General features: G+C 39.4%; 1 protein-coding gene and 1 pseudogene across 20 annotated transcripts in view; one reads left to right on the forward strand and one right to left on the reverse strand.

The window, feature by feature from the left end:
* The first annotated feature begins 7,179 nt into the window (after positions 1-7,179).
* Positions 7,180-27,680, forward strand: part of ZMYM4 (zinc finger MYM-type containing 4) — a 168,079-nt gene continuing 147,578 nt past the window's right edge. For 7 of the 20 annotated variants that reach the window (XM_042245275.2, XM_060418670.1, XM_042245269.2 and 4 more), the window contains exon 1: positions 7,180-7,513. Coding sequence is in view for 9 of the 20 variants with exons in the window: in XM_042245269.2 (XP_042101203.1) it covers positions 7,475-7,513 (39 nt within the window). In the remaining 11 variants the exon portion in view is untranslated. Of the gene's footprint in view, positions 7,523-7,555; positions 11,057-27,680 lie in introns of those variants that run through there. The other 13 variants (XM_042245276.2, XM_042245266.2, XM_042245267.2 and 10 more) reach the window with 4 other exon arrangements.
* LOC121818965 (large ribosomal subunit protein uL22-like) lies at positions 25,757-26,445 on the reverse strand (annotated as a pseudogene).

Below are 27,680 nucleotides of genomic sequence, written 5' to 3' on the forward strand. Positions count from 1 at the left end.
CCCTGGAAAAACTGAATTGAAAATGTGGACATTATGTTAATAAAAGGTACAGTAAACTTGTCATAAGGAATCCAAACAACTTCAAATCAGGAACAACTTCCCTGCAATTTACTGCATGCTATTTTTTGGAAAAAATGACAAATAAAATGTCCCTGTTGCTTCAGTGTACGTCCGTCAAGATGTAAGTCAGGAAAGATTCAGCCCAACGCCCCACACCATCTGTTAGAAAGTTAAGATGCTTGACTTGATAACCCAGCAGCACTACAAAATCATGGACTATCTTCAAACCACCAAAGCAAGATTAAATCCTAATCTGAATAGTTTTTATGTGAATTATATTCTCATAGTCTAAATTTCTGAAAATTAATTCATGCAGAACATATGTATTAACTATCAGTTAAACTGAATATTCACCATTTCTCCTATCATTTTTGGCAGATAGTAGCTAATTTTATTTGTATTTATGTGTTAAGTCCTCTGAACCACTCACCTCAGACACACAGGTTCTTGAAGCTGAAAAGCTTTCATGATCCTTCTTACTATTATTTTTTATTTTCTCACAAAGAAACAGAAACTTATTTTATTATTTGCTTAACTTTAATTTTTTCTATTGTCCTCATTTCAGAATGAGAATCTTTAAATTGTGTTTTAGTTTAATTTAAAAAATAATATTTGAAGATCATTCTTTAAGACAAAATTTTCTGCACAAAGTTCTGGTACATGAAAATGAGATAAGCATTATTTTTTCCATATTAGGACAAGAAAAATAAGAGTTATCCTTTAATGAAAGAATCCATCTTCGGTTTTTGTTTTGCAGCTAATTAAAAAGCTTTGGTTCAAGAAAAAGCTGTGCACCAGATTTCTGGATCTTCATTACTCAAAGGGCAGTGTTAAATTGGAGGATCAATTCTTTTTTTCCATCCCTTCTCTCCATTCCCATTGACATAATGGCAAATAGTCAAAACAGTGAGATTAAATTGCTACATCTCAACAGCAGTCACGTAAATTTATAGAATCAAAAAAATCTAGAAAGGGGGTAATTAGTAGAGCATTTAGCTTAGGGATGGCCTATGTAATGGGCAATGTAGCTCCCTCCATCCCTGTCTGATCTGTGGCAGACATCACTCATAAATTACTGAAACTAAATGTGTTTTCTAACATTCCAACAGATGTTTTCTGCACAACACCCCCAGTGGTCATTACCAGGTAATTGGCTCTGCCAGTGAGACCATATCTGAACTAATCACCTTACATTTGAACATTGAGGCCCACGGAGGTAAGGTAACTGCCCTAAGGTCATTCAGTGACTGACATGTGTGCAAGCGTGCTCAGTTGCTCAGTCGTGTCCTACTCTGCGACCCCTTGGACTGAAGCCTGCCAGGCTCCTCCATCCGTGCAGTTTCCCAGGCAAGAATACTGGAGCGGGTTGCCATTTCCTGCTCCAGGGGGTCTTTTCCTCCCAGAGACCGAGCCCATCTCTCCTGTGTCTCCTGCATTGCAGGTGGATTCTTTACCCACTGAGCCAGGAGGGATGCCAGTGGCTGACAGAATCCTTCTTTGTATAATGTAAAAATCTGCTCTCTTATGAGCCTTGAATCAATTGAGTATGCTTCAGGTCCCAGCAATGGCAAATAAGAGTCTGTATATAGTAGACCATTTCTATCTGGGAAGCAGGTTCTTATGACATTAAGGAACCCAAGGGAGAAGCTAGGGACAAACAATAGATTACTCTTCTTCCTCATATTCTGGTAAAAGCAGGTGACAGAAAGAGGGGAAATTAGGATCTTCTGCAAGTCTTCTATTTGTGGAATTCTTGAAACTGTCCTACCAGGTAGCAGGGAAGGAAGGAAGGTGTCCCTCTACAAGCGGCAGTCCACAAGAGGGGCACCTAATTCCCTTTCTACTTGTTCAGGTTCCCAAAACCAGGGTTTAGAAGTTCTTCAGAAACTAAATAACTGAAGTAGCCCTACTCCATTCACGTTTTATCCCAGCACCCTATTACTTTCTTTTAAACATTCTCAGAATTTATCTAATATACCCGAGTGTCCAATTTTGTTTAGGACATATTTGAATCTAAAGGATGGAATTCCTTTAGGTAATAACCTCTTTGGGGAAGAAATGCCAAGTACTTCCTGCAGCTTCTCTCCACTTCTGCACATGTCCTTAAGATAGTGTTGTCGTGGTTGTGTAGGAAACATATTGCTGAGGAAGGACTTGTACCGTTCTAACTTCTTTGGATGCCCAGCAACCTGTTGCTCACTAGCAGTGTAACTTGTAGCTTGGCCTTGCTAAGCTTGCCAGGAGCCTGGAAGCAAACCACAGTTCTTCCTAAGGTCTGGCTATTACTAATTTTTGTTCCCAGACCGAGCTGTAGAGTTACCTCCTCCTACACTTGCCAGCCAGTTCTCTTGGTTACCTTCCCTATTCTTCTCCAGGGTGTGTGGGAACTTCTGGATATATTCCATATCACACTGGAGCTAAAGGGCCACTCACTTGCATAGCTCCTTCAAAAACACAGTATCTAATAATTGTGTCCATGGAATTTTACACAATTTGGGAAGATGTAGACATATATCTCTCAATCATTCTCTCTCTTATCTTTCTCTTCCTTCTTCTCTCTACACTTTGAGTTAGGCTTAATGTCTGAGCATGTCATGGCTTCCTGACTGAACTGTCCTAGCTGGAAGCAGTATCTTTTCTGGAGTGTGGGAGAATATGAGATTCTTAGGAAGTACTAAATTTTACAGGTTAAATGGAATTAAGGAAATTTAGCAAATTCATTTTCTCTCCACTAAGCCTGTTCTAGGAGAAAAGGAAAGATATAAGCACCTGAATGCAGAATTTCAAAGAATAGCAAGAAGAGATAAGAAAGCCTTCCTCAGTGATCAGTGCAAAGAAATAGAGGAAAACAACAGAATGGGAAAGACTAGAGATCTCTTCAAGAAAATTAGAGATACCTAGGGAATATTTCATTCAAAGATGGGCTCGATAAAGGACAGAAATGGTATGGACCTAACAGAAGCAGAAGATATTAAGAAGAGGTGGCAAGAATACACAGAAGAACTGTACAAAAAGATCTTCATGACCCAGATAATCACGATGGTGTGATCACTCACCTAGAGCCAGACATCCTGGAATGTGAAGTCCACTTGACTTAGTGGACCTTAGAAAGCATCACTACGAACAAAGCTAGTGGAGGTGATGGAATTCCAGTTGAGCTGTTTCAAATCCTGAAAGATGATGCTGTGAAAGTGCTGCACTCAATATGCCAGCAAATTTGGAAAACGCAGCAGTGGCCACAGGACTGGAAAAGGTCAGTTTTCATTCCAATCCCAAAGAAAGGCAATGCCAAAGAATGCTCAAACTACTGCACACTTGCACTCATCTCACAGGCTAGTAAAGTAATGCTCAAAATTCTCCAAGCCAGGCTTCAGCAATATGTGAACCGTGAACTTCCAGATGTTCAAGCTGGATTTAGAAAAGGCAGGGAAACCAGAGATCAAATTGCCAACATCTGGTGGATCATGGAAAAAACAAGAGAGTTCCAGAAAAACATCTATTTCTTCTTTATTGACTATGTCAAAGCTTTGACTGTGTGGATCACAATAAACTGTGGAAAATTCTGAAAGAGATGGGAATACCAGACCACCCTTGAGAAACCTGTATGCAGGTCAGGAAGCAACAGTTAGAACTGGACATGGAACAACAGACTGGTTCCAAATAGGAAAAGGAGTACGTCAACGCTGTATATTGTCACCCTGCTTATTTAACTTATATGCAGAGTACATCATGAGAAACGCTGGACTGGAAGAAACACAAGCTGGAGTCAAGATTGCTGGGAGAAATATCAATAACCTCAGATATGCAGATGACACCACCCTTATGGCAGAAAGTGAAGAGGAGCTACAAAGCCTCTTGATGAAAGTGAAAGAGGAGAGTGAAAAAGTTGGCTTAAAGCTCAACATTCAGAAAACGAAGATCATGGCATCTGGTCCCATCACTTCATGGGAAATAGATGGGGAAACAGTGGAAACAGTGTCAGACTTTATTTTGGGGGGCTCCCAAATCACTGTAGATGGTGATTGCAGCCATGAAATTAAAAGATGCTTACTCCTTGGAAGGAAAGTTATGACCAAGACATTACTTTGCCGACTAAGGTCCGTCTAGTCAAGGCTATGGTTTTTCCAGCAGTCATGTATGGATGTAAGAGTTGGACTGTGAAGAAAGCTGAGTGCCGAAGAATTGATGCTTTTGAACTGTGGTGTTGGAGAAGACTCTTGAGAGTCCTTTGGACTGCAAGGAGATCCAACCAGTCCATTCTAGAGGAGATTGGTCCTGGGTGTTCTTTGGAAGGAATGAGGCTAAAGCTGAAACTCCAGTACTTTGGCCACCTCATGTGAAGAGTTGACTCATTGGAAAAGACTCTGATGCTGGGAGGGATTGGAGGCAGGTGGAGAAGGGGACGACAGAGGATGAGATGGCTGGATGGCATCACGGACTCGATGAACATGAGTCTGAGTGAACTCCGGGAGATGGTGATGGACAGGGAGGCCTGGCGTGCTGCAATTCATGGGGTCGCAAAGAGTTGGCCACGACTGAGTGACTGAACTGAACTGAAGCCTGTTCTACTCACTGCTGATTAGGGAAATAAGCCTCAGAGCTACCCTTCAGATAATAGTCTATACTGGAACATAACTTAAAGAAGAAAATTAAGATGATATTCACAAAATACTACACCATTATATTCTGCTCGTTCATAGAGAAGTCAGAAAATTTTATGTGAAATTTGCATGTGAAATAGCTCATTTTAAAGGTTGACATGCAATAAATATTTTAAGTTAAAAATTTTTAAAAATCTGTAAAATGATATGCACTTTTGGTGTTTGAAACCAAAAGTATCCTAAGAGATTTAGAGGTATTAACTAATTCTCCAAGCAACCTATTTTACAGATGAGGAAAGTGAGGCACAGAGCAGGTAACCTGACTAAAGTGTACTCGGTGAAGCCAAATATGACTGTAGGAAAGATGTGTCTGCAAGACTGCCAATTTGCAATCTCTAGGTTATGACATATTTGCATAAGCTAGAAAGAAAAAGGCTTTTAATTCTGAGTTGGTTTCTCTGCTGAATGACCTTGGACTGTCACTTAACCTCTAAAATTCCTTCTACAAAATTCAGATAATATGAGTAACCTTGCAGTGCCCACTAAATATTGGTTTTCTCTTTTTTCCTTCCCCCACATGGATGATTGCTCTGAAAATTGATGGTATGCTTGTATTATCATCTGGAATGTACAAATTCCACCTATTGTTCAGGACCGAACACATTCACAATACCTCTAGAAACAGTTGGAGATAAGAAACAGCTTTAGGCTATCTGTTCCAGTTCTAATGTTGTTCCTAGTTCTTTTTGTGATCTCAAGCAAGTCAAATCTTATTTCTGGGCCTCAGTGGCTCCATCTTTAAAAGCGTGGAGGAAATAAATGGTTTAAACTGTGTTCAAAGAAACACATTTCTCTAACAGTGGGAGAGGGCATGAAAGGAGAACACTGAGGGCAACGGGGAAGCTGGGGAGCAGGCTTATAGGTTCCCCATTTCCTCTTCAAATTTAACAACTTCAACTTCAAATTTAAATCACCAAATTTTATTAGAAGAATGACTAGAACTTTCATGTACCCATATTCCCTGGAATTTTCTTTCCTTGGATGCTCTTTTTAATACCTTCTTGTTCTTAACATGGAACTAAAGGGTCTGACATCTCTTTTTCTTTCGGGCTGAAACATACTTTTATTTATTTAGTCTTTTTCTCCTCTTTCTCATCCACAAGTGGAATTAAAGATGAACAAGAGTGAGCAAAGATCAGCATGGAAACCTAACAATCTTACAGATACTTTTCAGTAAAGTGTGATGGATTAGAAAACTTCTTAGTTTAAAAACATCTATCAAGCAATATATAAAAGTTAAAGTGACACACAAAAGGTACATCCCATTATCCTGTAATTTTGGGAGTTGCTCATTTGCATCTGAATGTCTCTTGTCTTGAGGAAAGTCTCTTCGGGAAGCAAATTCTTTGTATTTCTTTCTTATATGATTACCCCTAGCTATAACTCCATTAGGGCAATTTCTCCCCACCTGGGGATGGGACACTGGAATGGATGAAGAAGAATGGATCAAGTCCTCATTTTCTTCAGCGATCTTCAGCTTTGGTTTCAGGGCAAGTTAGATCCAAATCTACTTACCAGTTTTCTGCTTAAAGATGCTCATTCTTTAAGTCAGATTCTCAAAGCTCCTTCAGTGGAAGTGAATGAAGACACACAGTATTTGCAAACCGTCACACATCTTCAGAGGATAATTACAGTATTCTTGAAATATCATGAATTTTCACTTTTAATCTTCTAGGTAAGAATGAATTTATTTCTTGCTTCGAAGACAGCCTGGTGCGTTGAAAAACCTGGAGGATTGTGACTCAAGTCTTGTTCTAATTACACACCAGCCTCTACATGCTTTGGGGCAAATGACTTCCCTTGTTTCGGCGGCAATTTTACCAATGGGAATGAGTAGATGGTTCCTAAGATGCTTTTCGATTTAGACAAAGGACAAATTTGAGAAAATTGTCTCCAGTTGTTGCTTCAGTCTTCAAAATCACCAAAGGCTTTGCCTTTGAAGTTAGGCTGTCAGAGTTGGCCCTTAATCGTCTATGCCCTGTGCTTCTGATCAGGCTGTCTAAAGGCAAGAAAGGTGGATCTTCTTGAGATGACTGGCGGGTTCTGTCGTTGCTTGGGATTCTTCACATTCAGAGGTCCACGGTGAACTTCAGCTCACCATCATTTCCCCCTTACAATGGTATCACTGCAGTCAGGTCCAAGATGGTGATCTGGACCCCTCACTGACATTTCACCCAATACTCCAGATAGCCCTTTCACTGATTTCTTGCATTCCTCCTTCATCATTGCGTCATGGCCCCTTTAAGGAAGCGGCCATAGTTGAGTAGTGGGACCAGCTGCTGGCAGCAAAGAGACTTGCAGGATTTGGCCTACCCTGGGCTACCCAACGCGCACGCTCGGGACCGGGGGCTTGGTGGGAAAGGAAGGAGGGGCTTAGGGTGCGCCTGCGCATCAAGGGCGCGCGCAAGGGGCTGGTTTGGTGATCCCTTTAAGAAACCGCAGGCGGAGGAATTTCTCTGAGAGAAAATAATCCTACTCACGGGGCCCCTTGGAGGCCATTAACCCCCCGAGTCCCGGCCCCCCCAACCCTTTCCCGGGCAGGCCCTACTGCCTACGCTCGCACCCGTGGGATCTCAAGATCTCCGACCCGGCGCGCGGCATCCGCCCCCTCCCACTCTTAAGCGCCAGGCCCGGCCAGGTTCGGGGACGCTGCCGCGAGGCGGCTATTCCTGCAGTGTGGGCGGGGGCCGGGGGCCCGAGAGGTTCCGCCGCCACCGCGCTGGGAGCCGCAGCGGTTCCGAGCGGGGCCCAACATGGCGGAGAGAGAGGTGGAGTCCGGCCCCCGAAAGAGGGTAGGTGAGGTGAGGCAGAACTCGGGCGGCGGGGGGCGGGGCGGGGGCCGCGTCCCGGGGCCCGGGAGAGGAATGGGCCAAGCGTAGGCTCGTGGAGGCGTCGCCGAGGCCCGGCTGGGCCAAGGCTGCGGGCAGCACTGAGGCAACCTTGAGTGTGGAGCGCGTTTAGAGTGGTCCTTCGGCAGGTGGGACAAAGATTTGCTGCTGGTTGGGAGGGGAGGGGGAGGGGCTGTTGTTTTTGTGTTTTTAATTTTTCCAGCACTGTTGGTGGGTTATCTGGGTCGGGAGAGGAAAGGTGTCAGATACTTAAGTGCATCTTTAGTGAACCAGAGTCTGGAAGTTTTAACAGGAGAGAGGTCAGGTGGGGGTGGTGGTGGCGGGAATGAGTTGTGGAGGGGTCTTCTGAGGAATAACCAAGAGTGTTTTTCAGTAGTACCATTGCAAATTCATTTTCCTGCCTTCTTTCCCCTCCCCCCATAACCGTTATCAAGACGAAGGTGGAGGTGGTGCTCTTACCTAAAGAAGAAATGGGTTCGTTGACTTGTCCTGATTTAGGAGAAAGATGTTGGCAACTATAAATGTCATGTTCTAGCCTAGCCCCTTTAGCAACAATTAAGAATGTGGAAGAGTGTGACAAGTTTTGTCATAACAAGGATGTATCCAACCAACCTGCAGAGGTGAAGCCAGTTCTACATAGGAGTTGCTGAGTGCCTTTTAAAGTTTGTCTTGAAACTTTTCTTATTTAATTCTGAGTGATTTTCTTTTTTTCAGATGGAGAACAATACTGTACTGTCAATTGAGCAGTATTTTTTAGATTTTTCTTATATCACCCGTCCCCCTCCCCCTCGCCTCCCTTCTCCCTTAGCGTGCGTGTTAAGCAGTAAGTTTCCTACCAGGAATCTTCCTTTTGGTAAATGGTATCAAAATGGTCAACTCAGTGTTAAGCCAACTGCCTAGAAAATTACTGCTTAAATCCTAATCTTTCGATTTATCATAAAATTAGCAATCTCATTGATAACTACAGCTAACATTTTGAGTGCTTACCATGTGCCTGGCACTGTGCTTTATAGGAAGAATTAAACCTCAACATTTACTGTGGGCTTCCCTGGTGTCTCAGCTGGTAAAGAATCTGCCTGCAGTGCGGGAGAGCTGGGTTAGATCCCTGAGTTGGGAAGTTGGGAAGATTACCTGGAGAAGGGAAAGGCTTCCCACTCCAGTATTCTGGCCTGGAGAACTCTATGGACTCTATAGTCCATGGGATTGCAAAGAGTTGGAAAGGACTGAGTGACTTTCAGTCACTTTACTATGTAGACCCATTTTGCACAGGGGGAAATGTAGGCATATAGGGGTTAAGTAATATTAGAGAGCTAGTTAGATTTAGCTGGGATTTGAATCCATGTTTGTTCCAACTACAGTGCCCACACAGGAGTTTTTAAAGTCTATGTTTCTCTCCTTAAAAGCTTAAATGATAAATAACCAAAGAGGTGTCAAGTAGTGTTTTTCCCACAATTTATTAGGAAAATATTTTCAACTACTCAGCAAAACTGAAAAAAAAAAATGCAGGATGTGTCCATAGTGATCAACATTTAGATTCTGTCATTGACATTTTACTATACTTGTGTTATTAAATATTTATCCACATCTATCACTTTATCAGTTCTTACTTGCATTTCACTGTAGTATACTGAGCAATCGAAGTTTATTGTTGATAGTCTTAGGTTTAGAAAACTTCAGCTCTCTCATGCAATAGTTAGATCTTCCTCATAGGACAAATTAAATTGTATGTTAGTATGCCCAAACAGTTCACTTAGGATTAATATTGGTTATGGAATGCATGCGTTTCGAAAGTTTTAAATTGTTCTTCATACTTTGAGCCAGTTTTAAACTGGATCCTCATTATGCTTGAGTGAAGGCATATGGCATGTGGTCCACCTGTTAAAATATAAAGAATAAATTATTTTAGTCGAGAATTCAAGATCATCTCTGAACCCAGTTGCTGCTAATGCTGTTGTTAGTTTCACCATAGAAGATAGAATGTTCTAGAAAACATCTATGCACTTTGGTAACAAATTCAACTAGATTTTAAATACTCCTTTCTCTTCTAATACACTTAAAAGGTGCTACACTGATATCAGTGTAAACTTAATATTATTTTTAATAGCATGTAGCATACAGAGCACTTGTACAGGTTTTCCCTATTATTTTACCAGTTTCATTGTGGAGGAAGGTTACAGCCAATCTCTTTTAGGCTCCATAATCTATTTTGGTTTTGATATTTGGTTAGAATGTTTAGTAGAGTTGTTTTAAATGGTGCACGTGCTTTTTTCCCCCATATTTTTGTCTCCCTGCACTAAACTCTATACGGGTTCCATGTGTACATTCTGAGCAGTTAATGGGGAGTATGTACAAAAGTATAGTATCTTTTTAAAGACGCTGTGGTACATATATAAAATGGAATATTACTCAGTCATTAAAAGGAACACATTTGAGATAGTCCTAATGAAGGGGATGAATCTAGTAAGTCAGAAAGAGAAAAACAATTATTGTATACTAATGGATGTATATGAAATCTAGAAAGATGGTATTGATGAACCTGTTTGCAGAGCAGCAGTGGAGACACAGACATTGAGTACAGACTTAGGGACATGACTAGGTGAGGGAGAAGGAGAGGTGAGGGGAGTATGGCCAGAGTAACATGGAAACATATATTACCATGTTTAAAATAGATAACAAAGGGAATTTGCTGTTGACTCAGGGAACTCAAACTGGGGCTGGATAACAACCTAGAGGGGTGGAATAGGGAGGGTGGTAGGAGAAATGTTCAAGCGGGAGGGGACATGGGTAAACCTATGGCTGATTCATGTTGATGTTTGGTAGAGATAAATGTAATACTGTAAAGCAATTATCCTTCACTTAAATTTAAAAAGTAGAATATCTTTTAAAATAATCTGTTTGCCTTGAGGTAGTTAAACTACATAGGCCTAGGTAATAAATTTATTTAATCTGAAATTGTATTGATGATATGGTGTTTATGATACTTACTGCCTTTGACTTTTATAATCACAAGTCACAAAAAAATTGTTGAGTACCTGTGCCTGTTGGTGAACTGTGTTTTAGGCATTGTGCTATGTATATGGTATGTATGATCATTTAGAATTACATATTCTGACTTGTCTGCTAAATTGTGAACTCCTTAAGGATAGGGGCATCGTATTCTCTTTTGAACCTCTAATATGTATGACCTCCTTGTGATAAGGACTCAAAAATTGACTTTTGGTAGTTTACTTGTATTAGAGGCTCTATATCTTGGGTATCAAGTTGTTTGTAGTTTTGTGACCTTCTGTTAATCTTTCATATCACCCTTTATATTCCAAATTCTCCTCTGTGAATCTAGATTTAAGCATCTTGTGATTGTTTTGGATTACGGTTAGATGGGAGAGTGTGTTTTAAAACCATTGATTTAACAATCTTAAATTCTTTGTAGGTCTGCCTGATGTCTTATTTTTATGTTTATGGGCACTTAGGACAATAGTAATACCTAAGGTAAGACTGATTTAATTGTATTCAGACTATATCTGAATGCCAGTCTCTCAATTTGTAAACGTGGAGAAGCTGAATATGTGGGTGGGTGAGTACCACATCCATCATCTCTGCTGTAGAAAGAACCAAGTTCATATGAAGGCCAGTATTATACGCACACACTCACACACTCTTTAAAGTCAGGATATTTTTCAGATATTATTTATGAGTTTGTTTAAGGTTATACAATTTTTAATTTCTGGAGTAAGCTTTAAAATTCATAAGGTAGGCTTGTAAGCAGTGGATTATTTTATGTATGGTTATTATAATAAACTTATGAAGCATGAGCTCTGACTAAATCTGGTGAAATTCCTCTATCTTTTCAAAGGTTACATACAAAATAATAATAACTTATAAATGTATGTATTATTACCTGGTCTAGTAGATTGTATCCATTTTCATATTTAAACTTTTCTGTATATTAATTTTGAGATATATGTTTGGCCTATGTTTAAAAGAAAGAGAAAGCATATGTAAGTAAGTAGTATGCTTCCATTTTTGTAAAAACAAACTGATCTTTCTCTCCTCCTTACATATGTGTCTATACTTGTATATGTATGAGCTTGGAGAAAGTTGTGAAGGATGCATGTCAGCTGTTACATTATCTTCAGCAGGTGGGGATGAGAAAGGAAAAGGGAGACTAAGGGAAAATTTTGCAAAATGGAAAATTTCTTAGGGTATAAAATTAAAGTGAAAATGTAAACTATGTTCTCATTGTAAATATGTTAAAATTGAACATGCATGTGGACAAGGAATAGAAAGTAACATGAACAAATGAAAACATTGGTTTTACTATGCGATGGGATTATGGAGAAGTTTTGTTTTGTATTTCTGTTATTTTAATATTTTATAATAAAAAATTGCAAAAGGTTAATCCCTCTTAATTCCTTAATGAACTTTTTATCTTTGGTTTTTCTACTAAGTGTGTTGCTTAAGAACATGGTGGTACATATCATTAAAAATATTTGCAGTTCACATGTGCATAGTGTAAGTTATCTACTTACATATTTACTTCAAAATGCTCTTTATATACTCAAAGTATAAAGAGCATTTTGAAGAGACTATTCTAATGCTGACAGTGATCCTGAATTGTTTTCACAAGGCGCGTCTTGTAACTAGCAGAGACTTCTACAAATAGTGATAATATTTATAAACATTTACATGCCAGTCATTCTAAAGGTTTTATATGTAGTATATTTTTTAATCCTCATTAATTCCATAAATAGTAGTCAACTATTACTGTCCTGTTTTATACATGAGGAAACTGCAGCACAGAGAGAGCTCAAGGTCATGATACATTAGGCTAGAGTAAGATCAAGTGCCACTTGAAAAATTGTACTATTTGATAAGTAGTATAGGTTAGAATTCATTATATTAACATACAGTAATTAATAAACATTGTGCTTAGTCACTCAGTCATGTCTCTCTGTGGCCCCATGGACTGGAGCCCAGCAGGCTCCTCCATCCATGAAATTTTCCAGGCAAGAATACTGAAGTGAGTTGCCATTTCCTCCTCTGGGGAATCTTCCCGATTCAGGGACTGAACTCGTGTCTCGTGCATCTCCTGCATTGGCAGGTGGAATCTTTACCACTAGTGCCGCCTGGGAAGCCCTTAGTAAACATATGCATTAGTTATTAATATATGTGATACAAGATAATATGTGTACATAATGGTATTGGTTCAGAATTCATTCTCTGGGATTTTTGGTTTTTAAAATAATATTGTAGTTGAGACTGCACTTCTACTGCAGTGAGCGTGGGTTTGATCCCTGGTTGGGAAACTAAGATTCTGCATGCCCTGTGGCATGGCAAACAAAACATTGAAATATATTTAAATCAAATTGATACACATTGTTTCTCAAGAAGCATCACATTAACTTTCTGCCTGTGGAATATATCTTGCGATAACAAAAATGTATCTTTGCATCTTACAGGTTTGTTTTTAAGAAATATACACTAAATATTGTAAAGCTATGATTCACTTAAAGATTATGCTTCCTTTGAAAATGGAATGTTTTTATTATGTGATAAAATATAAGTAGATAAATGTACAGTTGCAATTTCTCTGGATATTTAGAAGATATTTTTGAGTTCTGTGTTAGATCAATCACTTTTTTAAGATCAACCACTTTTTAAAGAAAACTGACATTTCCTTTAAATATTCTGATTATTTTACTATGAGTTAACTACTATGAGTATGTAATTATTTTTGCAAAAGAAAGAGAAAGGAATTTTAACATAATATTAGGTTGTACTGTACAGAATTGCTAATATTTGACCATTTTAACTACATAGATGCCTTTTCATTTGGCTCAACGCAGTAGTAAGACCGTGGACTTTACAAAGTCAGGTTATGTACAACCTCTGGTATTTAGCAATAGTATTCCTATGCCCAGTTTGTTATGCTTAGGGAATACTAATAATGTTATTTTCATTTCATTCTTTCTGGTCTCACAGAAGCTTGAGCTAGCTGCCTTCCTGTCTTTGATGAAAGACAGTACATAAGCAAACCTTTTGGTGTCCAGTATTTAGGCTACCCACTATTCCTTGAGGCCAAGGATCACATGTGTTCATTTTTCTTTATATTTCCCAACATATCTTATAAATATATACAATCACATATATACTACACATTCATAGGCAAGATTAAGAAACTTTACTATATTTCATAATTCCGTATCAATGCAGAATATAAAAAATATATTGGGGCAGTGAATCCCCATCTTCTTAATACCCAACTTTGACAAGTAAACAGTTATCAACATTTTGCCATTTTTTTGTCTCATCTGATTTCTTCCTGCCTGCCTTCTCTCTCTCTTTTTTTTTTTTCGACGTAATAACTTCAAAGAAATCTCAGGTATCACATCATTTAATCTATAAATACGTCCATATGCATTTTAACAGGTAAACAATGCAACCGCAGTGCTAAACAAAATTGATTTCCTTAATCCAGTTTAGATTTCTCTGATTATTAATAAGTGTCTTTGTTCTGTTTAAATAACTGTGCAAATGAGATTTACCATTTCATCTGGCTTATATGTATCTTAAGTTTCTGTTAACTTTAACCTCCCCTTCCTTTACACTATCCCCTCTACCTCCTGCACTTTTTCCTATGCTCTTTATTTGTTAAATATATTCCCTCTTTTGACCAGCAGAGTTTCCCACATTCTGGTTTTGGCTGATTGGATTCTCATGGTGTTTAACCCTTCATATTTCCCAAAAAACAGATAAATAGAGCAATTGTTCTCTATTTTGGCTGAAACATTAGGATTACTTGGCGAGCTCTTAAATATCTTGATTCTCAGATCAATTAAATCAGAATTCACAAGGTGGATTCTAGGCATCAGTATTTTTTTAAAATTTCCCAGGAGATTTCAGTCTGCAGCCAAGGTTGAAAACTTGAATTGGTAGACCTTTATGAGATTTAGGTTCAGTTTCTTTGCAAAGAAGAATTCATGAATTGATTGCATATTTCCAATCAGATAACTTTAAGAATGAAAGAGTATGCTCTTTAATAATTGCAGTGGGACAGTAGCGATGAACTGGGACTGTCCTGGACTAATTAGGATGTGTAGTCAATCTATTAGGTGATGCTGCAGATTCTTACTGCATCATTCCAGGAGACACATAAATAGTTGTCACACTTCTAGTGTTACTAAAATTGATCAGTTTTAGGTTTTGTCAGCAGGATCCAAAGGTACTTTCTTAACTTATCACCTAATAGATTTATCAGCCATTGATGATTATTGCCTTGATCCATTATTTTATTAGAATAGTGATTTTCTGTCATTTCTCCTATATTTATTTACTGGAATTCTTTTGTAAAGAGTTGCTTTATTAGTTATTTGGTTACTCTGTAATATCATTTGTATAGGAGAAGCAGAGTAAATGCTTATTTTTTTCCTCTTTATTTGCCAGTTTTCAGACAAATGAATTGTTACCTAAGCAAATCCCAAAGGTGAGGTTTGGGAGGGGCTGTCACTGAACTCAAATTTTAATACAATTGATATATTTAAACTTACTGTGGTTAGTACACTTTTTGATGTTTAAATTTGTCATATTTTTGATTGATGGCTATCTGTATTAGTTTCCTAAGGCTGCCATAACAAATTACTAAAAATTTTGTTTGAAACTATGACAGTTTGTTCTCTCACAGTTCTGGAGGCTCGATGTCTGAAATCAAGATGTTGGCAAGCAGCGTTCTCTCTGAAGGCTCCAGGGAAGAATCCTTTCTTGCCTCTTCCAGCTTCCGGTGGATCGACTTGTGTTCTTTGGTTTGTGGCAGTATAACTCCAGTTTTTCCCTCCATCTTCACACTGCCACCTTCTCTCTGTGTCTTCAGTGTCTTCTAAGGATACTTTTCATTGAATTTAGACCCCATCCTAATTCAGGATGATCTCATTTCAAGATCTTTATCTATCTTCATTACATCTGCAAAACCCATTCTGTACACATTCTGAGCTGAAGCTCCAGTACTTTGGCCACCTCATGCGAAGAGTTGACTCATTGGAAAAGACTCTGATGCTGGGAGGGATTGGGGGCAGGAGAAGAAGGGGATGACCGAGGATGAGACGGCTGGATGGCATCACTGACTCGATGGACGTGAGTCTGAATGAACTCCGGGAGATGGTGATGGACAGGGAGGCTTGGCGTGCTGTGATTCATGGGGTCGCAAAGAGTCGGACATGACTGAGCAACTGAACTGAACTAAAGTGGGTGGACATATATAGGGGCCACAGTTCAACCCACTGTAGTCAGCTATGTGGGACTACTATGGAATGGAAACATCATGTCCATTCCATATGCAAAATACATTCACCTTCATCAAGAGACTCTAGTTCCTCTTCACTTTCTGACATTAGAGTGGTATCATCTGCATATCTGAGGTTGTTGAAATTTGTTCTAGTAATCTAGATTCTACCTTGTGCTTCATCCATTCTGACGTTGTGTATGATTTACTCTGCATGTAAGTTAAATAAGTGGGGTGACAATACATAGCATTGACCTGTGTGGATCACAGTAAACTGTGGAAAACTCTGAAAGAGATGGGAATACCAGACCACCTGACCCGCCTCTTGAGATATCTGTATGCAGGTTAGGAAGCAACAGTTAGAACTGGACCTGGACCAACAGACTGGTTTCAGATAGGAAAAGGAGAACGTCAAGGCTGTATATTGTCACCCTGCTTATTTAACTTCTATGCAGAGTACATCATGAGAAACACTGGACTGGAAGAAACACAAGCTGGAATCAAGACTGTCAGGAGAAATATCAATAATCTCAGATATGCAGATGACACCACCCTTATGGCAGAAAGTGAAGAGGAACTAAAAAGCCTCTTGATGAAAGTGAAAGTGGAGAGTGAAAATGTTGGCTTAAAGCTCAACATTCAGAAAATGAAGATCATGGCATCCGGTCCCATCACTTCATGGGAAATAGATGGGGAAACAGTGGAAACTGTCAGACTTTATTTTTCTGGGCTCCGAAGTCACTGCAGATGGTGACTGCATCCATGAAATTAAAAGACGCTTACTCCTTAGAAGAAAAGTTATGACCAACCTAGATAGCATATTCAAAAGCAGAAATATTACTTTGCCAACTAAGGTCCATCTAGTCAAAGCTGTGGTTTTTCCAGTAGTCATGTATGGATGTGAGAGTTGGGCTGTGAAGAAGGCTGAGCACTGAAGAATTGATGCTTTTGAACTGTGGTGTTGGAGAAGACTCTTGAGAGTCCCTTGGACTGCAAGGAGATCCAACCAGTCCATTCTGAAGGAAATCAGCCTGGGATTTCTTTGGAAGGAATGATGCTAAAGCTGAAACTCTAGTACTTTGGCTACCTCATGCGAAGAGTTGACTCATTGGAAAAGACTCTGATGGTGGGAGGGATTGAGGGCAGGAGGAGGAGGGGACGACAGAGGATGAGATGGCTGGATGGCATAACTGACTCAATGGACGTGAGTCTGAGTGAATTCCGGGAGTTGGTGATGGACAGGGAGGCCTGGCATGCTGCGATTCATGGGTCTCAAAGAGTCGGACACGACTGAGCGACTGAACTGAACTGAATGCTTTCCCGTTTTGGAACCAGTTCATTATTTTATATCTGGTTCTAACTGTTGCTTCTTGACTTATATACAGGTTTCTCAGGAGACAGGTGAGGTGGTCTGGTAGTCCCATCTCATAAGAAGTTTCCGCAGTTTGTTGTGATCCACATAGTCAAATGATTTTTGTAGTCAGTGAAGGCAAAGTAGGTGTTTTTCTGCAATTCCGTTTTTCTGTGATCCAGTGGATGTTGGCAGTTTGATCTCTGGTTCCATTACCTTTTCTAAATCCAGCTTGTACATTTGGAAGTTCTTGGTTCGTTTACAGCTGAAGCCTAGCTTAAAGTATGTTGAGCATAACTTTGCTACCTTGCGAAATGAGTGCAATTGTATAGTAGTTTGAACATTCTTTGACATTGCCTTTCTTTGGGATTGAAATGAAAACTGACCTTTTCCAGGCCTGTGTTTGTGATTGAAATGAAAACTGACCTTTTCCAGGCCTGTGTTTGTGATTGAAATGAAAACTGACCTTTTCCAGGCTTGTGTTTGTGATTGAAATGAAAACTGACCTTTTCCAGGCCTGTGTTTCCATTGCTGTGTTTGCCAGATTTGCTGACATACTGAGTGCAGTATTTTAACAGCATCATTTTTTAAGATCTGAAATAGCTCAGCTGGAATTCCATCACCTCCACTAGGTTTGTTTTTAGTAAAGATTCCTAAGGCTCCCTCCACTTCATACTCCAGAATGTCTGGCTCTAGGTGAGTGACCACACCATCATGGTTATCTGGGCCATTAGGAGCTTTTTTGTATAGTTCTTCTGTGTATTCTTGCCACCTCTTCTTAATCTCTTCTGCTTCTGTTAGGTCCATACTGCTTCTGTCCTTTATTGTGCCCGTCTTTGCATGAAATGTTCGCTTCGTATCTCCAATTTTCTTGAAAAGATCTTTAGTCTTTCCCGTTCTATAGCTTTCCTCTATTTTTTGCATTGTTCACTTAAGGAAGTCTTTCTTACCTCTCCTTGCTATTCTCTGGGACTCTGCATTCACTTGGGTTTATCTTTCCCTTTCTCCTTTGCCTTTTGCTTCTCTTCTCTTCTTTGCTATTTGTAAGGCCTCCTCAGATATCCATCTTGGCCTTGTTGCATTTCTTTTTCTTGGGGATGGTTTTGATCACCACCCCCTGTTAGATGGTATGAACCTCTGCCCATAGTTCTTCAGGCACTCTGTCTATCAGATCTAATCCCTTGAATCTGTTTGTCACTTCCACTGTATAATCATAAGGGATTTGGTTTTTCCCTGGGTAGCTCATACGGTAAAGGTTCTGCCTGCAGTGCAGGATCTGGGTTTGATTCCTGGGTTGGGAAGATCCCCTGGAGAAGGAAGTGGCAACCCACTCCAGTATTCTTGCCTGGAGAATTTTATGGACAGAGGAGCCTGATGGGCTACGGTCCATGGGGTCACGAAGAGTTGGACACTGCTAAGTCACTTCAGTCGTGTCCGACTCTGTGCGACCCCATAGACGGCAGCACCCCAGGCTCCCCTGTCCCTGGGATTCTCCAGGCAAGAACACTGGAGTGGGTTGCCATTTCCTTCTCCAATGCATGAAAGTGAAAAGTGAAAGTGAAGTCGCTCAGTCGTGTCCGACCCTCAGTGATCTCATGGACTGCAGCCTTCCAGGCTCCTCCGTCCATGAGATTTTCCAGGCAAGAGTACTGGAGTGCGTTGCCATTGCCTTCTCCAGAGTTAGACACTACTGAGCGACTAAACACTACCTGAATGGATTAGTGGTTTTCCCTTCTTTCTTCAGTTTAAGCCTGAATTTTGCATGAAGGAACCTGTGATCTGAGGTCAGCTCTAGATCTTATTTTTGCTGATTATATAGAGCATTCCATCTTTGCTTGCAAAGAATATAATTAATGATTTTGATATTGACTATCTGTTAATGTCCATGTGTAGAGTCGTTTTTGTCTTCTTGGAAGAGGGTGTTTGCTATGACCAGTGTGTTCTCTTGGCAAAACTCTGTTAGTCTTTGCCCTGCTTCATTTTGTACTCCAAGGCCAAACTTGCCTGTAACTCCAGATACCTCTTGACTTTCTCCTTTTACATTCCAGTCCCCTGTGATGAAAAGAACATCTTTTTTTGATGTTCTAGAAGGTTTTGTAGATTTTCGTAGAACCTTTCAAACTCAGCTTCTTTGACATTAGTGATTGGAGCCTAGACTTGGATTACTGTGGTATTGAATGGTTTGCCTTGGGAACCAACAGAGATCATTCTGTCGTTTTTGAGACTGCATGTAAGTACTGCATTTTGGGCTCTCTTTTTGACTGCAATGGCTACTCCATTTCTTCTAAGGGATTCTTGCCCACAGTAGTAGATATAATGGTCATCTGAATTAAATTCGCCTGTTCTGGTCCAGTTTAGTTAACTGATTGCTAAAATGTTGGTGTTCCCTTTTGCCATCTCCTACTTGACCATGTACAACTTACCTCGATTCGTGGACCTGACATTCCAGGTTCCTATGCAGTATTTTCTTCACAGCATTGGACTTTCACCACCAGGCACATCCACACCTGAGTGTCATTTCCGCTTTGGCCCAACCACTTCATCTTTCTGGAGCTTTTCTCTGCTCTTTCCTAGTAGCATTTTGGACACTTTCCCTGGGGATTTATCTTCCAGTGTCATATCTTTTTGCCTTCTCATATTGTTCATGGGCTTTTCAAGGCAAGAATACTGGAGTGGTTTGCCATTACCTTCTCCAGTGGACTATCTTTTGTTAGAACTCTCCACCATGATCCATCTGTCTTGAGTGACCCAAACCTGTGTCTCCTGCATTGCTGGCCATTGTTTTCTGAGTCACCAGGGAACCCCCTCAAATTGCACATTTTTAGATATTTATTGCAGCAGCATGGCTCTGTGTTCCAAAGGAACTTGGTGGCTTTAAACAACAGAAATTTATTTCTGCATAGTTCTGGAGGCTAGAAGTCCAAAATGAAGGTGTCAGCAGGGTCATGCCATGTCTGAAGACTCTAGGAAAGAGTCCTTTGTCTCTTCTAACCTCTGGTGGCTCCACATGTTCTTTGGTTCTCTGGCATAGTTCCAGTCTTTCCCTCCATCTTCACACAGCCTTCTCTTTCTGTTTGTTCCTTTCCGTCTAAGGATGATTGTCATTGGATTTAGGGTCCACCCTAAACGAAGATGATTTCGTTTGAAGATCTTTATATTAATTATATCTGCAAAAAAGTTTATTTCAAAAAGGTCACATTCTGAGATTCTGGGTATACAGATCTTTTGGGGGCCACAGTTTAACTTACAGCATGATCTTTTACTTCCTGAGTCCTTTTTAAAGGTGATTATTTTATATTTAAACAATTAGTTTAAAAATTTCTTATTGTTCAGTTCAGTCACTCAGTCATGTCTGACTCTTTGCAACCCCATGGACTGCAGCATGCCAGGCTTCCCATCACCAGCTCCCGAAGCTTGCTCAAACTCATGTCCATTGAGTCGGTGGTGCCATCCAGCCATCTCATGCTCTGTTGTTCCCTTCTCCTCCTGCCTTCAATCTTTCCCAGCATCAGGGTCTTTTTCCAACGAGTCAGTTCTTCACATCATGTGGGTAAAAGTATTGGAGCTTCAGCAGCATTCCTTCCAATGAATATTCAGGACTGATTTTCTTTAGGATTGACTGGTTGAATCTCCTTGCTGTCCAAGGCACTCTGAAGAGTCTTCTCCAACACCACAGTTCAAAAGCATCAATTCTTAGGTGCACAGCTTTCTTTATGGTCCAACTCTCAAATCCATACATGACTACTGGAAAACCATTGCTTTGACTAGATGGACCTTTGTTGGCAAAGTAATGCCTCTGCTTTTTCATATGTTGTCTAGGTTTGTCATAGCTTTTCTTCCAAGAAGCAAATGTCTTTAAATTTCATGGCTGTAGTCACCATCTGCAGTGATTTTGGAGCCCTCAAAAATAAAGTCTCTCACTGTTTTCATTGTTTTTCTGCATCTATTTGCCATGAAGTGATGGGGACCAGATGCCATGATCTTAGTTTTGTGAATATTGAGTTTTAAGCCAACTTTTTCACTCTCCTCTTTCACTTTCATCAAGGGGCTCCTCTGTTCCTCTTTGCTTTCTGCCATCTACATATCTGAGGTTATTGATAGTTCTCCTGGCAATCTTGATTCCAGTTTGTGCTTCCTCTGGGCATTTCTCATGGTGTACTCTGCATATAAGTTAAACAAGCAGGGTGACAGTTTCCCAATTTGGAACCAGACTATTGTTCCATGTCTGATTCTATTGCTTCTTGAAATGTATATAATTTCCAGTGTATGATTTTAATCATTTAAAATGTATAGGTTCAGTGGCATTTGATACATTAACTGTCACCACTGTTTCATCCCAAACAGAATCTCTATATATACATTAAGGTGTAAGTCTCCTTTGCCCTTTTCTCCAGCCTTTGGTGTGTTTGCTTCTTGTTTTAGGTATTTCATATAAGTGAAATCTTAAGTATTTGACCTTTGGTGTCTGGCTTATTTCACATAGCATAATGTTGTAGGATGTGCCAAAACTTCATTTTTTAAAATGGCTGAATAATAGTCCATTATATGTATATGGCACATTTTGTTTTATCTGTTCCCCTCTGTTGATACTTTGGTTGTTTCTACCTTTTAGCTGTTGTGAAAAATGCTGGTGTAAACATTGCCATACAAGTATTTGAGTTCCTTCCTTCATTTTTTGGTTGGGGATCTAGAAATGAATTTGCTGGGTCATATAGAAATTTTATGCCTGTCATTTTGAGGAATCACCAAACTTTTCAACAGAAGCTGCGTTGATTTCCATTCTCACTAGCAATTCATGCCTGTCCTGTTTTCTCTACATCCTCACCAATACTTGTTCTTTTCTTTTGGTAATAGCGATCCTGGTGGGTGTGAAGTGTATCTCTTTGTGGTTTTTACCCCTAGTTTTATTGAGATCTAGTTGACATACAAGATTGTAGAATTTTAAGGTATACAGTATAAGGATTTGACTCACATACATCATGAAATGATTATCATTGTAAGTTTAGTGAACATCTATCATCTCATACAAATACAGACTTAGAAAAAAAGTTTTTTCTTGTAATGAGAACTCTTAGGACTTATTCTCTTAACAACTTCCATATGTAACATATAGCAGTGTTAATTTTATTTATCATGTTGTATGTTCATTGTGGGTTTGATGTTTTTTCCAAGTATAATTTACAGTATTCATTTGTACAGTAGGGTGATTAAATTATACACACAAACCTATATATATGTATACATTCTTTTCCAGATTCTTTTCCAATATAGGTTATTACAAGATGTTGAATATAGTTCCCTGTGCCATTTAGCAGGCATTTGTTGTTTATCCATTTTTATATATGGTACTGTGTATCTGTTAATCCCAAATTCCTAATTTATTCCTTATTGTTTGTGTGTTTGTTGTTGTTGTTGTTGTTGGCTTCCCTGCATGGCTTGTGGGATTTTAGTTCCCCAGCCAGGGACTGGGATTGAACCTGGCCCTTAGCAGTGACAGCATTGAGTGTTGAACATTGGAACCCTAGGGAAGTCCCTGTTTTGATTACTGTAGTTTGTAAGAAGTTTGAAATTGGAAAGTATAAGTCCTCCAGCTTTGTTTTTTTTTCTAGATTGTTTTGGCTTTACTTGGGTTTTTTTAAAATTCATAAGAAGTTTAGGATTTTTGTTGATTTCTGCAGTAAGTGCCATTGGAATTTTGATAGGTGTTGGATTCAATCTGTGAATTTCCTGAGTAGTATGTTTCCTCCCAGCACTATTAAATGTTGTAATCAGTGAACATGGGACATCTTCCAACTCATTTAGGTCTTACTTAATTTCTTTCAGCAATGTTTTGTACACATTCCTCACTGGGTAGGTTTTACACCTCCTTTGCTGCAGTATCAGTCGGAGTAGTAGACCACACTGATAGGATGAAGGGAAAAGCATGGTAAGCTTTGTTGATGTCGGGGAAAAAGGCATTTGAAAAGATCCAACACCCTTTTATAAAAACACTCAAGAAACTAGGAATAGAAGGAAACTTTCTCAATATGATAAAGTCTATATATAAAAAATCATAGCTAACATCATATTCGATGATGAAAGACTGAAAAAATTTCCCCTCAGAATAGGAATAAGACAGAGATGCCCTTTTGGCATTTCTTTCCAGTGTAGTATATGAAGTTTTAGCCAAAGCATTTAGGCAAGAAAGAAATAAAAGATCCAAATTGAAAAGAAAGAAGTAAAACTATGTTTACAGAGGATATGACCTTGTATGTAGAAGCCTCTAAAAATCAAGCCCTCTGAGAAATTTCAGGATACAAAATAATACAAAGAACTTAGTTTTATTTCTATATACTAGCAATGAACAACCCCAAAAGGAAATTAAAAAAATGATTTCATTTATATTACAATAGAAAATAATAAAATACTTGTATTTATCCTTTTGACTCAATTCCAGTAGTCCTCGAGTCTCCCCTTTTGGCCAAAAAGATGTTCCTAGGCTCATTGGCTCATCTTGTATATTACCACTTCAGACTTGGAATTAACTCCAATAACTTATTTTAAGTGGGAAATGGTAGTTATAGACCATAGACTGAACTCAGGCAAGTCTTTTGACTTTGGAGTGTTTTTGAGATTGTATCAGCTGAATATTTCCCATTCACTCCTCAGTCACACCTATGCTTTTCCTTCTGTTTTACCACTGAAATTGTCTTTAAAATCACTGAAATGACCTAATAATCACCAAGTCTAATGGATGCTTTTTCAGAACTTTCCTTTTTTGATCTTTGTTAAACATCTGACCCTATTACCCATTCTTTCCTTGAAACTTCTCCCTTAGGTATAAGATGGCATTCTCATGGTTCTTCTCTTGAATTGATTCTTTTCAAGAGTCATCTCTGACTCTTTTTTTGCTTGCCCAGTAGGTCTTGTTCCCTCAGCTGGATTTTTCTTGGGTAATCCCTTCTACAGTGATTTTAGCCGTTACCTATTAAATACATTATGTGATTTCCTTCCTTTGCTTCTCTGTTGTCTCTAGGATTCAAAATCAGTGTTTCCAAATATGAGCTTTGACTCACATTTTGATGTCTTGTGAGTATTGCTAACTCAGTATACCTAAAATGGAATTCTCTATATCCTTGGCAGGTACTTAATCTTCCAAATAGTGCCCTATTCCTTCTGAACCTATTTTTCTTCCTGTATTATCACCCAGCTTAGAGACTTCTGAGTCATCTTGCTTCTTCCCTTTCCTTTATCAATGCAGTTTAAATTGGTAAATCTTGTTGAGATTATATGAAATGATTTTTAAAACTTCAATGCTACTGCCAACACCCTAGTTCTAGTACTTAAAATGCTTTGTCTTTTTACTTTCTGTGCCTTTACAATTCTTGTTTTACCTTTCTGTAATCTACTGTTTCCTCTTCCCCATTCACTTTATACACTGGACACTGATTTATCTTCAGAAATGAGAATCTGTTCATCTATAAGGTAACATGTTGACTCCCTCACTATTCTAATTCCCTTAGATACTCTTTGAATTCTCTCCCTGTGGCAAGAGGCAGGTTGCTTCACAGCTCTTACTCTCATCCTGGAAATTTTCTTTTCCTTCATGGGAGAGTTTCTTTCTGGTTATCTTTGCTGCTATCATGTTACTTGGTAGGGGTTCTGCTTGGGCTCTGCAACCCAAATATGGAGACAAAATCTTTGCTTAATTCCACCCAATACAGCTGAGACCAGGCTATGATTTTTTACACAGGACTACTAAAAGTTTGTTTTTAACTTTATGAATAGAGGATGAGATGGCTGGATGGCATCGCTGAGGCAATTAACATTTACTTGGGCTAACTTTGGGAGATGGTGAAGGACAGGGAGGCCTGATGTGCTATAGGTCATGGGTCTCACAGAGTTGGACACAACTGGGTGACTGAACAACAGCAGTTAAAAGTGTAGCATAGTAGGAGGAAATTTGAAACAGATATAGCTGGCTTTTACATAGGTTGATCTGGGAGAAATGGGCAACATTTACCTACTAAGCCTTCAACTTATTGTCTAGTGAGTAGAGGATGTCTTTTCTTTGGAACCTGGAAGCAGTTTGAGATCTGAGGGAAAGGACTTATTCCTTGCTCCTTTCTTCTGAGGATCTAGCATCCTGACCTGTAATTTCTTGTTTTTTGGCTGACTAACATTGGGACTAGTTCACTTCAGGAGATTCAGTCTCCTTTCTGCAGAGATGCAGTGTTATGTTAGTCTTTGGCTACAAAAGAGCAAACAGACCAACATTTGTGTAAGACAGATTGGCTTATTCAGCACATATAGAAGATGTGCCACACAGCCAGGGGTTTCAGAATCGGACACGACTGAGCCACTGAACTGAACACATGGCTTTAGGTGCTGGAGAAATAATGATGAACGAGAAAGACAAGGTTCATGCTGGTGGTGGGGGTGCAAGACAGAAAATAAATAGATAAAATAATTTCAGGTAGTGAAGGAAATAAGAGAGCATAAGATAATATGATAGTGAGTAATTGGGGTGGAAAGAAGCAATATTAGATATTTCTCTGAGAAGCCAGCTTGTGGTTTTTAAATAAGATCTCTTAATTTTTTTTTTAACGCTTGAAATACATTTACTAATTAAGACAACCAACAGTTTTACTTTTATTTGCATTTATTTTTTGTGGCATTTATTCCCGGGCCATAAGTTTTTGTTTCTTCAGTTTCTTCTGGGATATCTTTTTCTTCTGTGCAACCTCCTTTTCTGGTTTAGGAACAATCTGTTCTTTTTCAGTAAGGATCATCTCAATGTGTCAGGGAGAGCTCATGTAGGGGTTGATCCGACCGTGAGCTCTGTAAGTCCTGCGTCGCATCTTGGGGGCTTTGTTCACTTGGATGTGCTCAATGACCAGAGAATCTACATCTAAGGCCTTAAGTTCAGCATTACTCTCTGCATTTTTAAGCATGTGTAGTAAAAATTCAGCACTCTTTTTGGGCCATCGACCCTGAGTCCGGCCCCGCTGTTTGGCCTGTGCACACCTGCCAACTCCACTGTTGTAGCGGCGGAACGGCACACACTGCTTCTTTAACGTGACGTCCTTCAGATACTTGGTGGCTCTTTGGATATGCATACCCTTTATGGCCTGGGTGGTTTCACAAGTGTTCTTAAAGTGTACACGAAGATTTGAACCTCTTGATTTGCATGATTTTGTGGGGTTTTCTGGGTCAAGTGAATAGCGCACCATTTTTAGGAGTCACCTCAGGCCGCTTACCGGAAAAGGAAGCTAAATAAGATCTCTTAAAAAGGTTCCTTTAGTTCCTGTGTATAGGGTGATCTTCAGGGAGCACGATGGGAAAGAGGATGAATTAGGAGGCTCTTGGTGTAATTTTTGTGTAGAGGTAATCATTGTTTGAGGAAGATAGAAATGGTGAGAATTGGTTGTGATACATTTTGGAGATGGAGGCAGTGGGACTTGTGGATCGATTGAATAGGGAAATAAGACTGCAGACCTCTGGGTTTTCACCTGGATGAGCTAGATATTTGGTGGCACCATCAACTGAGATGGGAAAATGCAAAAGAATACACTTAGTAATGAGGATAAAGGAAGTGAAGTGAAGTGAAGTGAAAGTCGCTCAGTCGTGTGACTCTTTGTGACCCCATGGACTATATAGCCTGTCATGCTCCTCTGTCCATGGAATTCTCCAGGCCAGAATACTGGATTGGGTAGCCGTTTCCTTCTTCAGGGATCTTCCCAACCCAGGGATTGAACCCAGGTCTCCCACATTGCAGGTGGATTCTTTACTGTCTGAACCAGCAGGGAAGCCCTGGAGGTTCCACCAAGATAGGAATAAACTTTTATTTCCTTACATTAGATTACTGGTCTAAATTGCTTGTGATTAGTATATAACAGCTTCACTGTAAAGAATACATCAGAGTTTCTCAACTTTGATACTGTTGAGGTTTTGAACCAGGTAATTTGTATGGGGTAGAGCGAGTTGCCCTGTGTATTTTGGATGTTTAGCAGTATACCTGCTCTTTATCAACTGCATGCCAGTAGCACTGACTCCCCATTGTGAGAACTGAAAATACCTCCAGGTATGGCCAGATGTCTCCTGAGGGGCATGATGGCCCCTCGTTGAGTACCATGGCTTTAGATACAGCCTAAAGACCTATCCAAATGGTTCCAACTACTTCTCATTCCATCCTCTGGAATGAGGATATAAATTCTGTCAATACAGCTATGTTGATTGACATGCTACTTTTCTTGCTTCTGTGCCTTTTAAAAAAATCATGTTTTATTCAGCCATAATTGTTTCCTGATTTTTTAACCTAAATTTTTATCCTGAGCACTGGTTCTGTTATGAAAAATATGCTTGTAAACATAACTTTAATGGCTTTAAAATTATAATATTTTAAAGTTGTAATACTTTATAACTTAAAAATTTTTTTAATTGTAATAATCTGTGGTATAGATAGACCATAATATGAGAATATCCTCCAATTCTTAGGTTGTTTAAAA

This window comes from Ovis aries, chromosome 1 (assembly GCF_016772045.2).
Source record: "Ovis aries strain OAR_USU_Benz2616 breed Rambouillet chromosome 1, ARS-UI_Ramb_v3.0, whole genome shotgun sequence".
In the NCBI taxonomy this organism is placed as follows: Eukaryota; Metazoa; Chordata; class Mammalia; order Artiodactyla; family Bovidae; genus Ovis; species Ovis aries.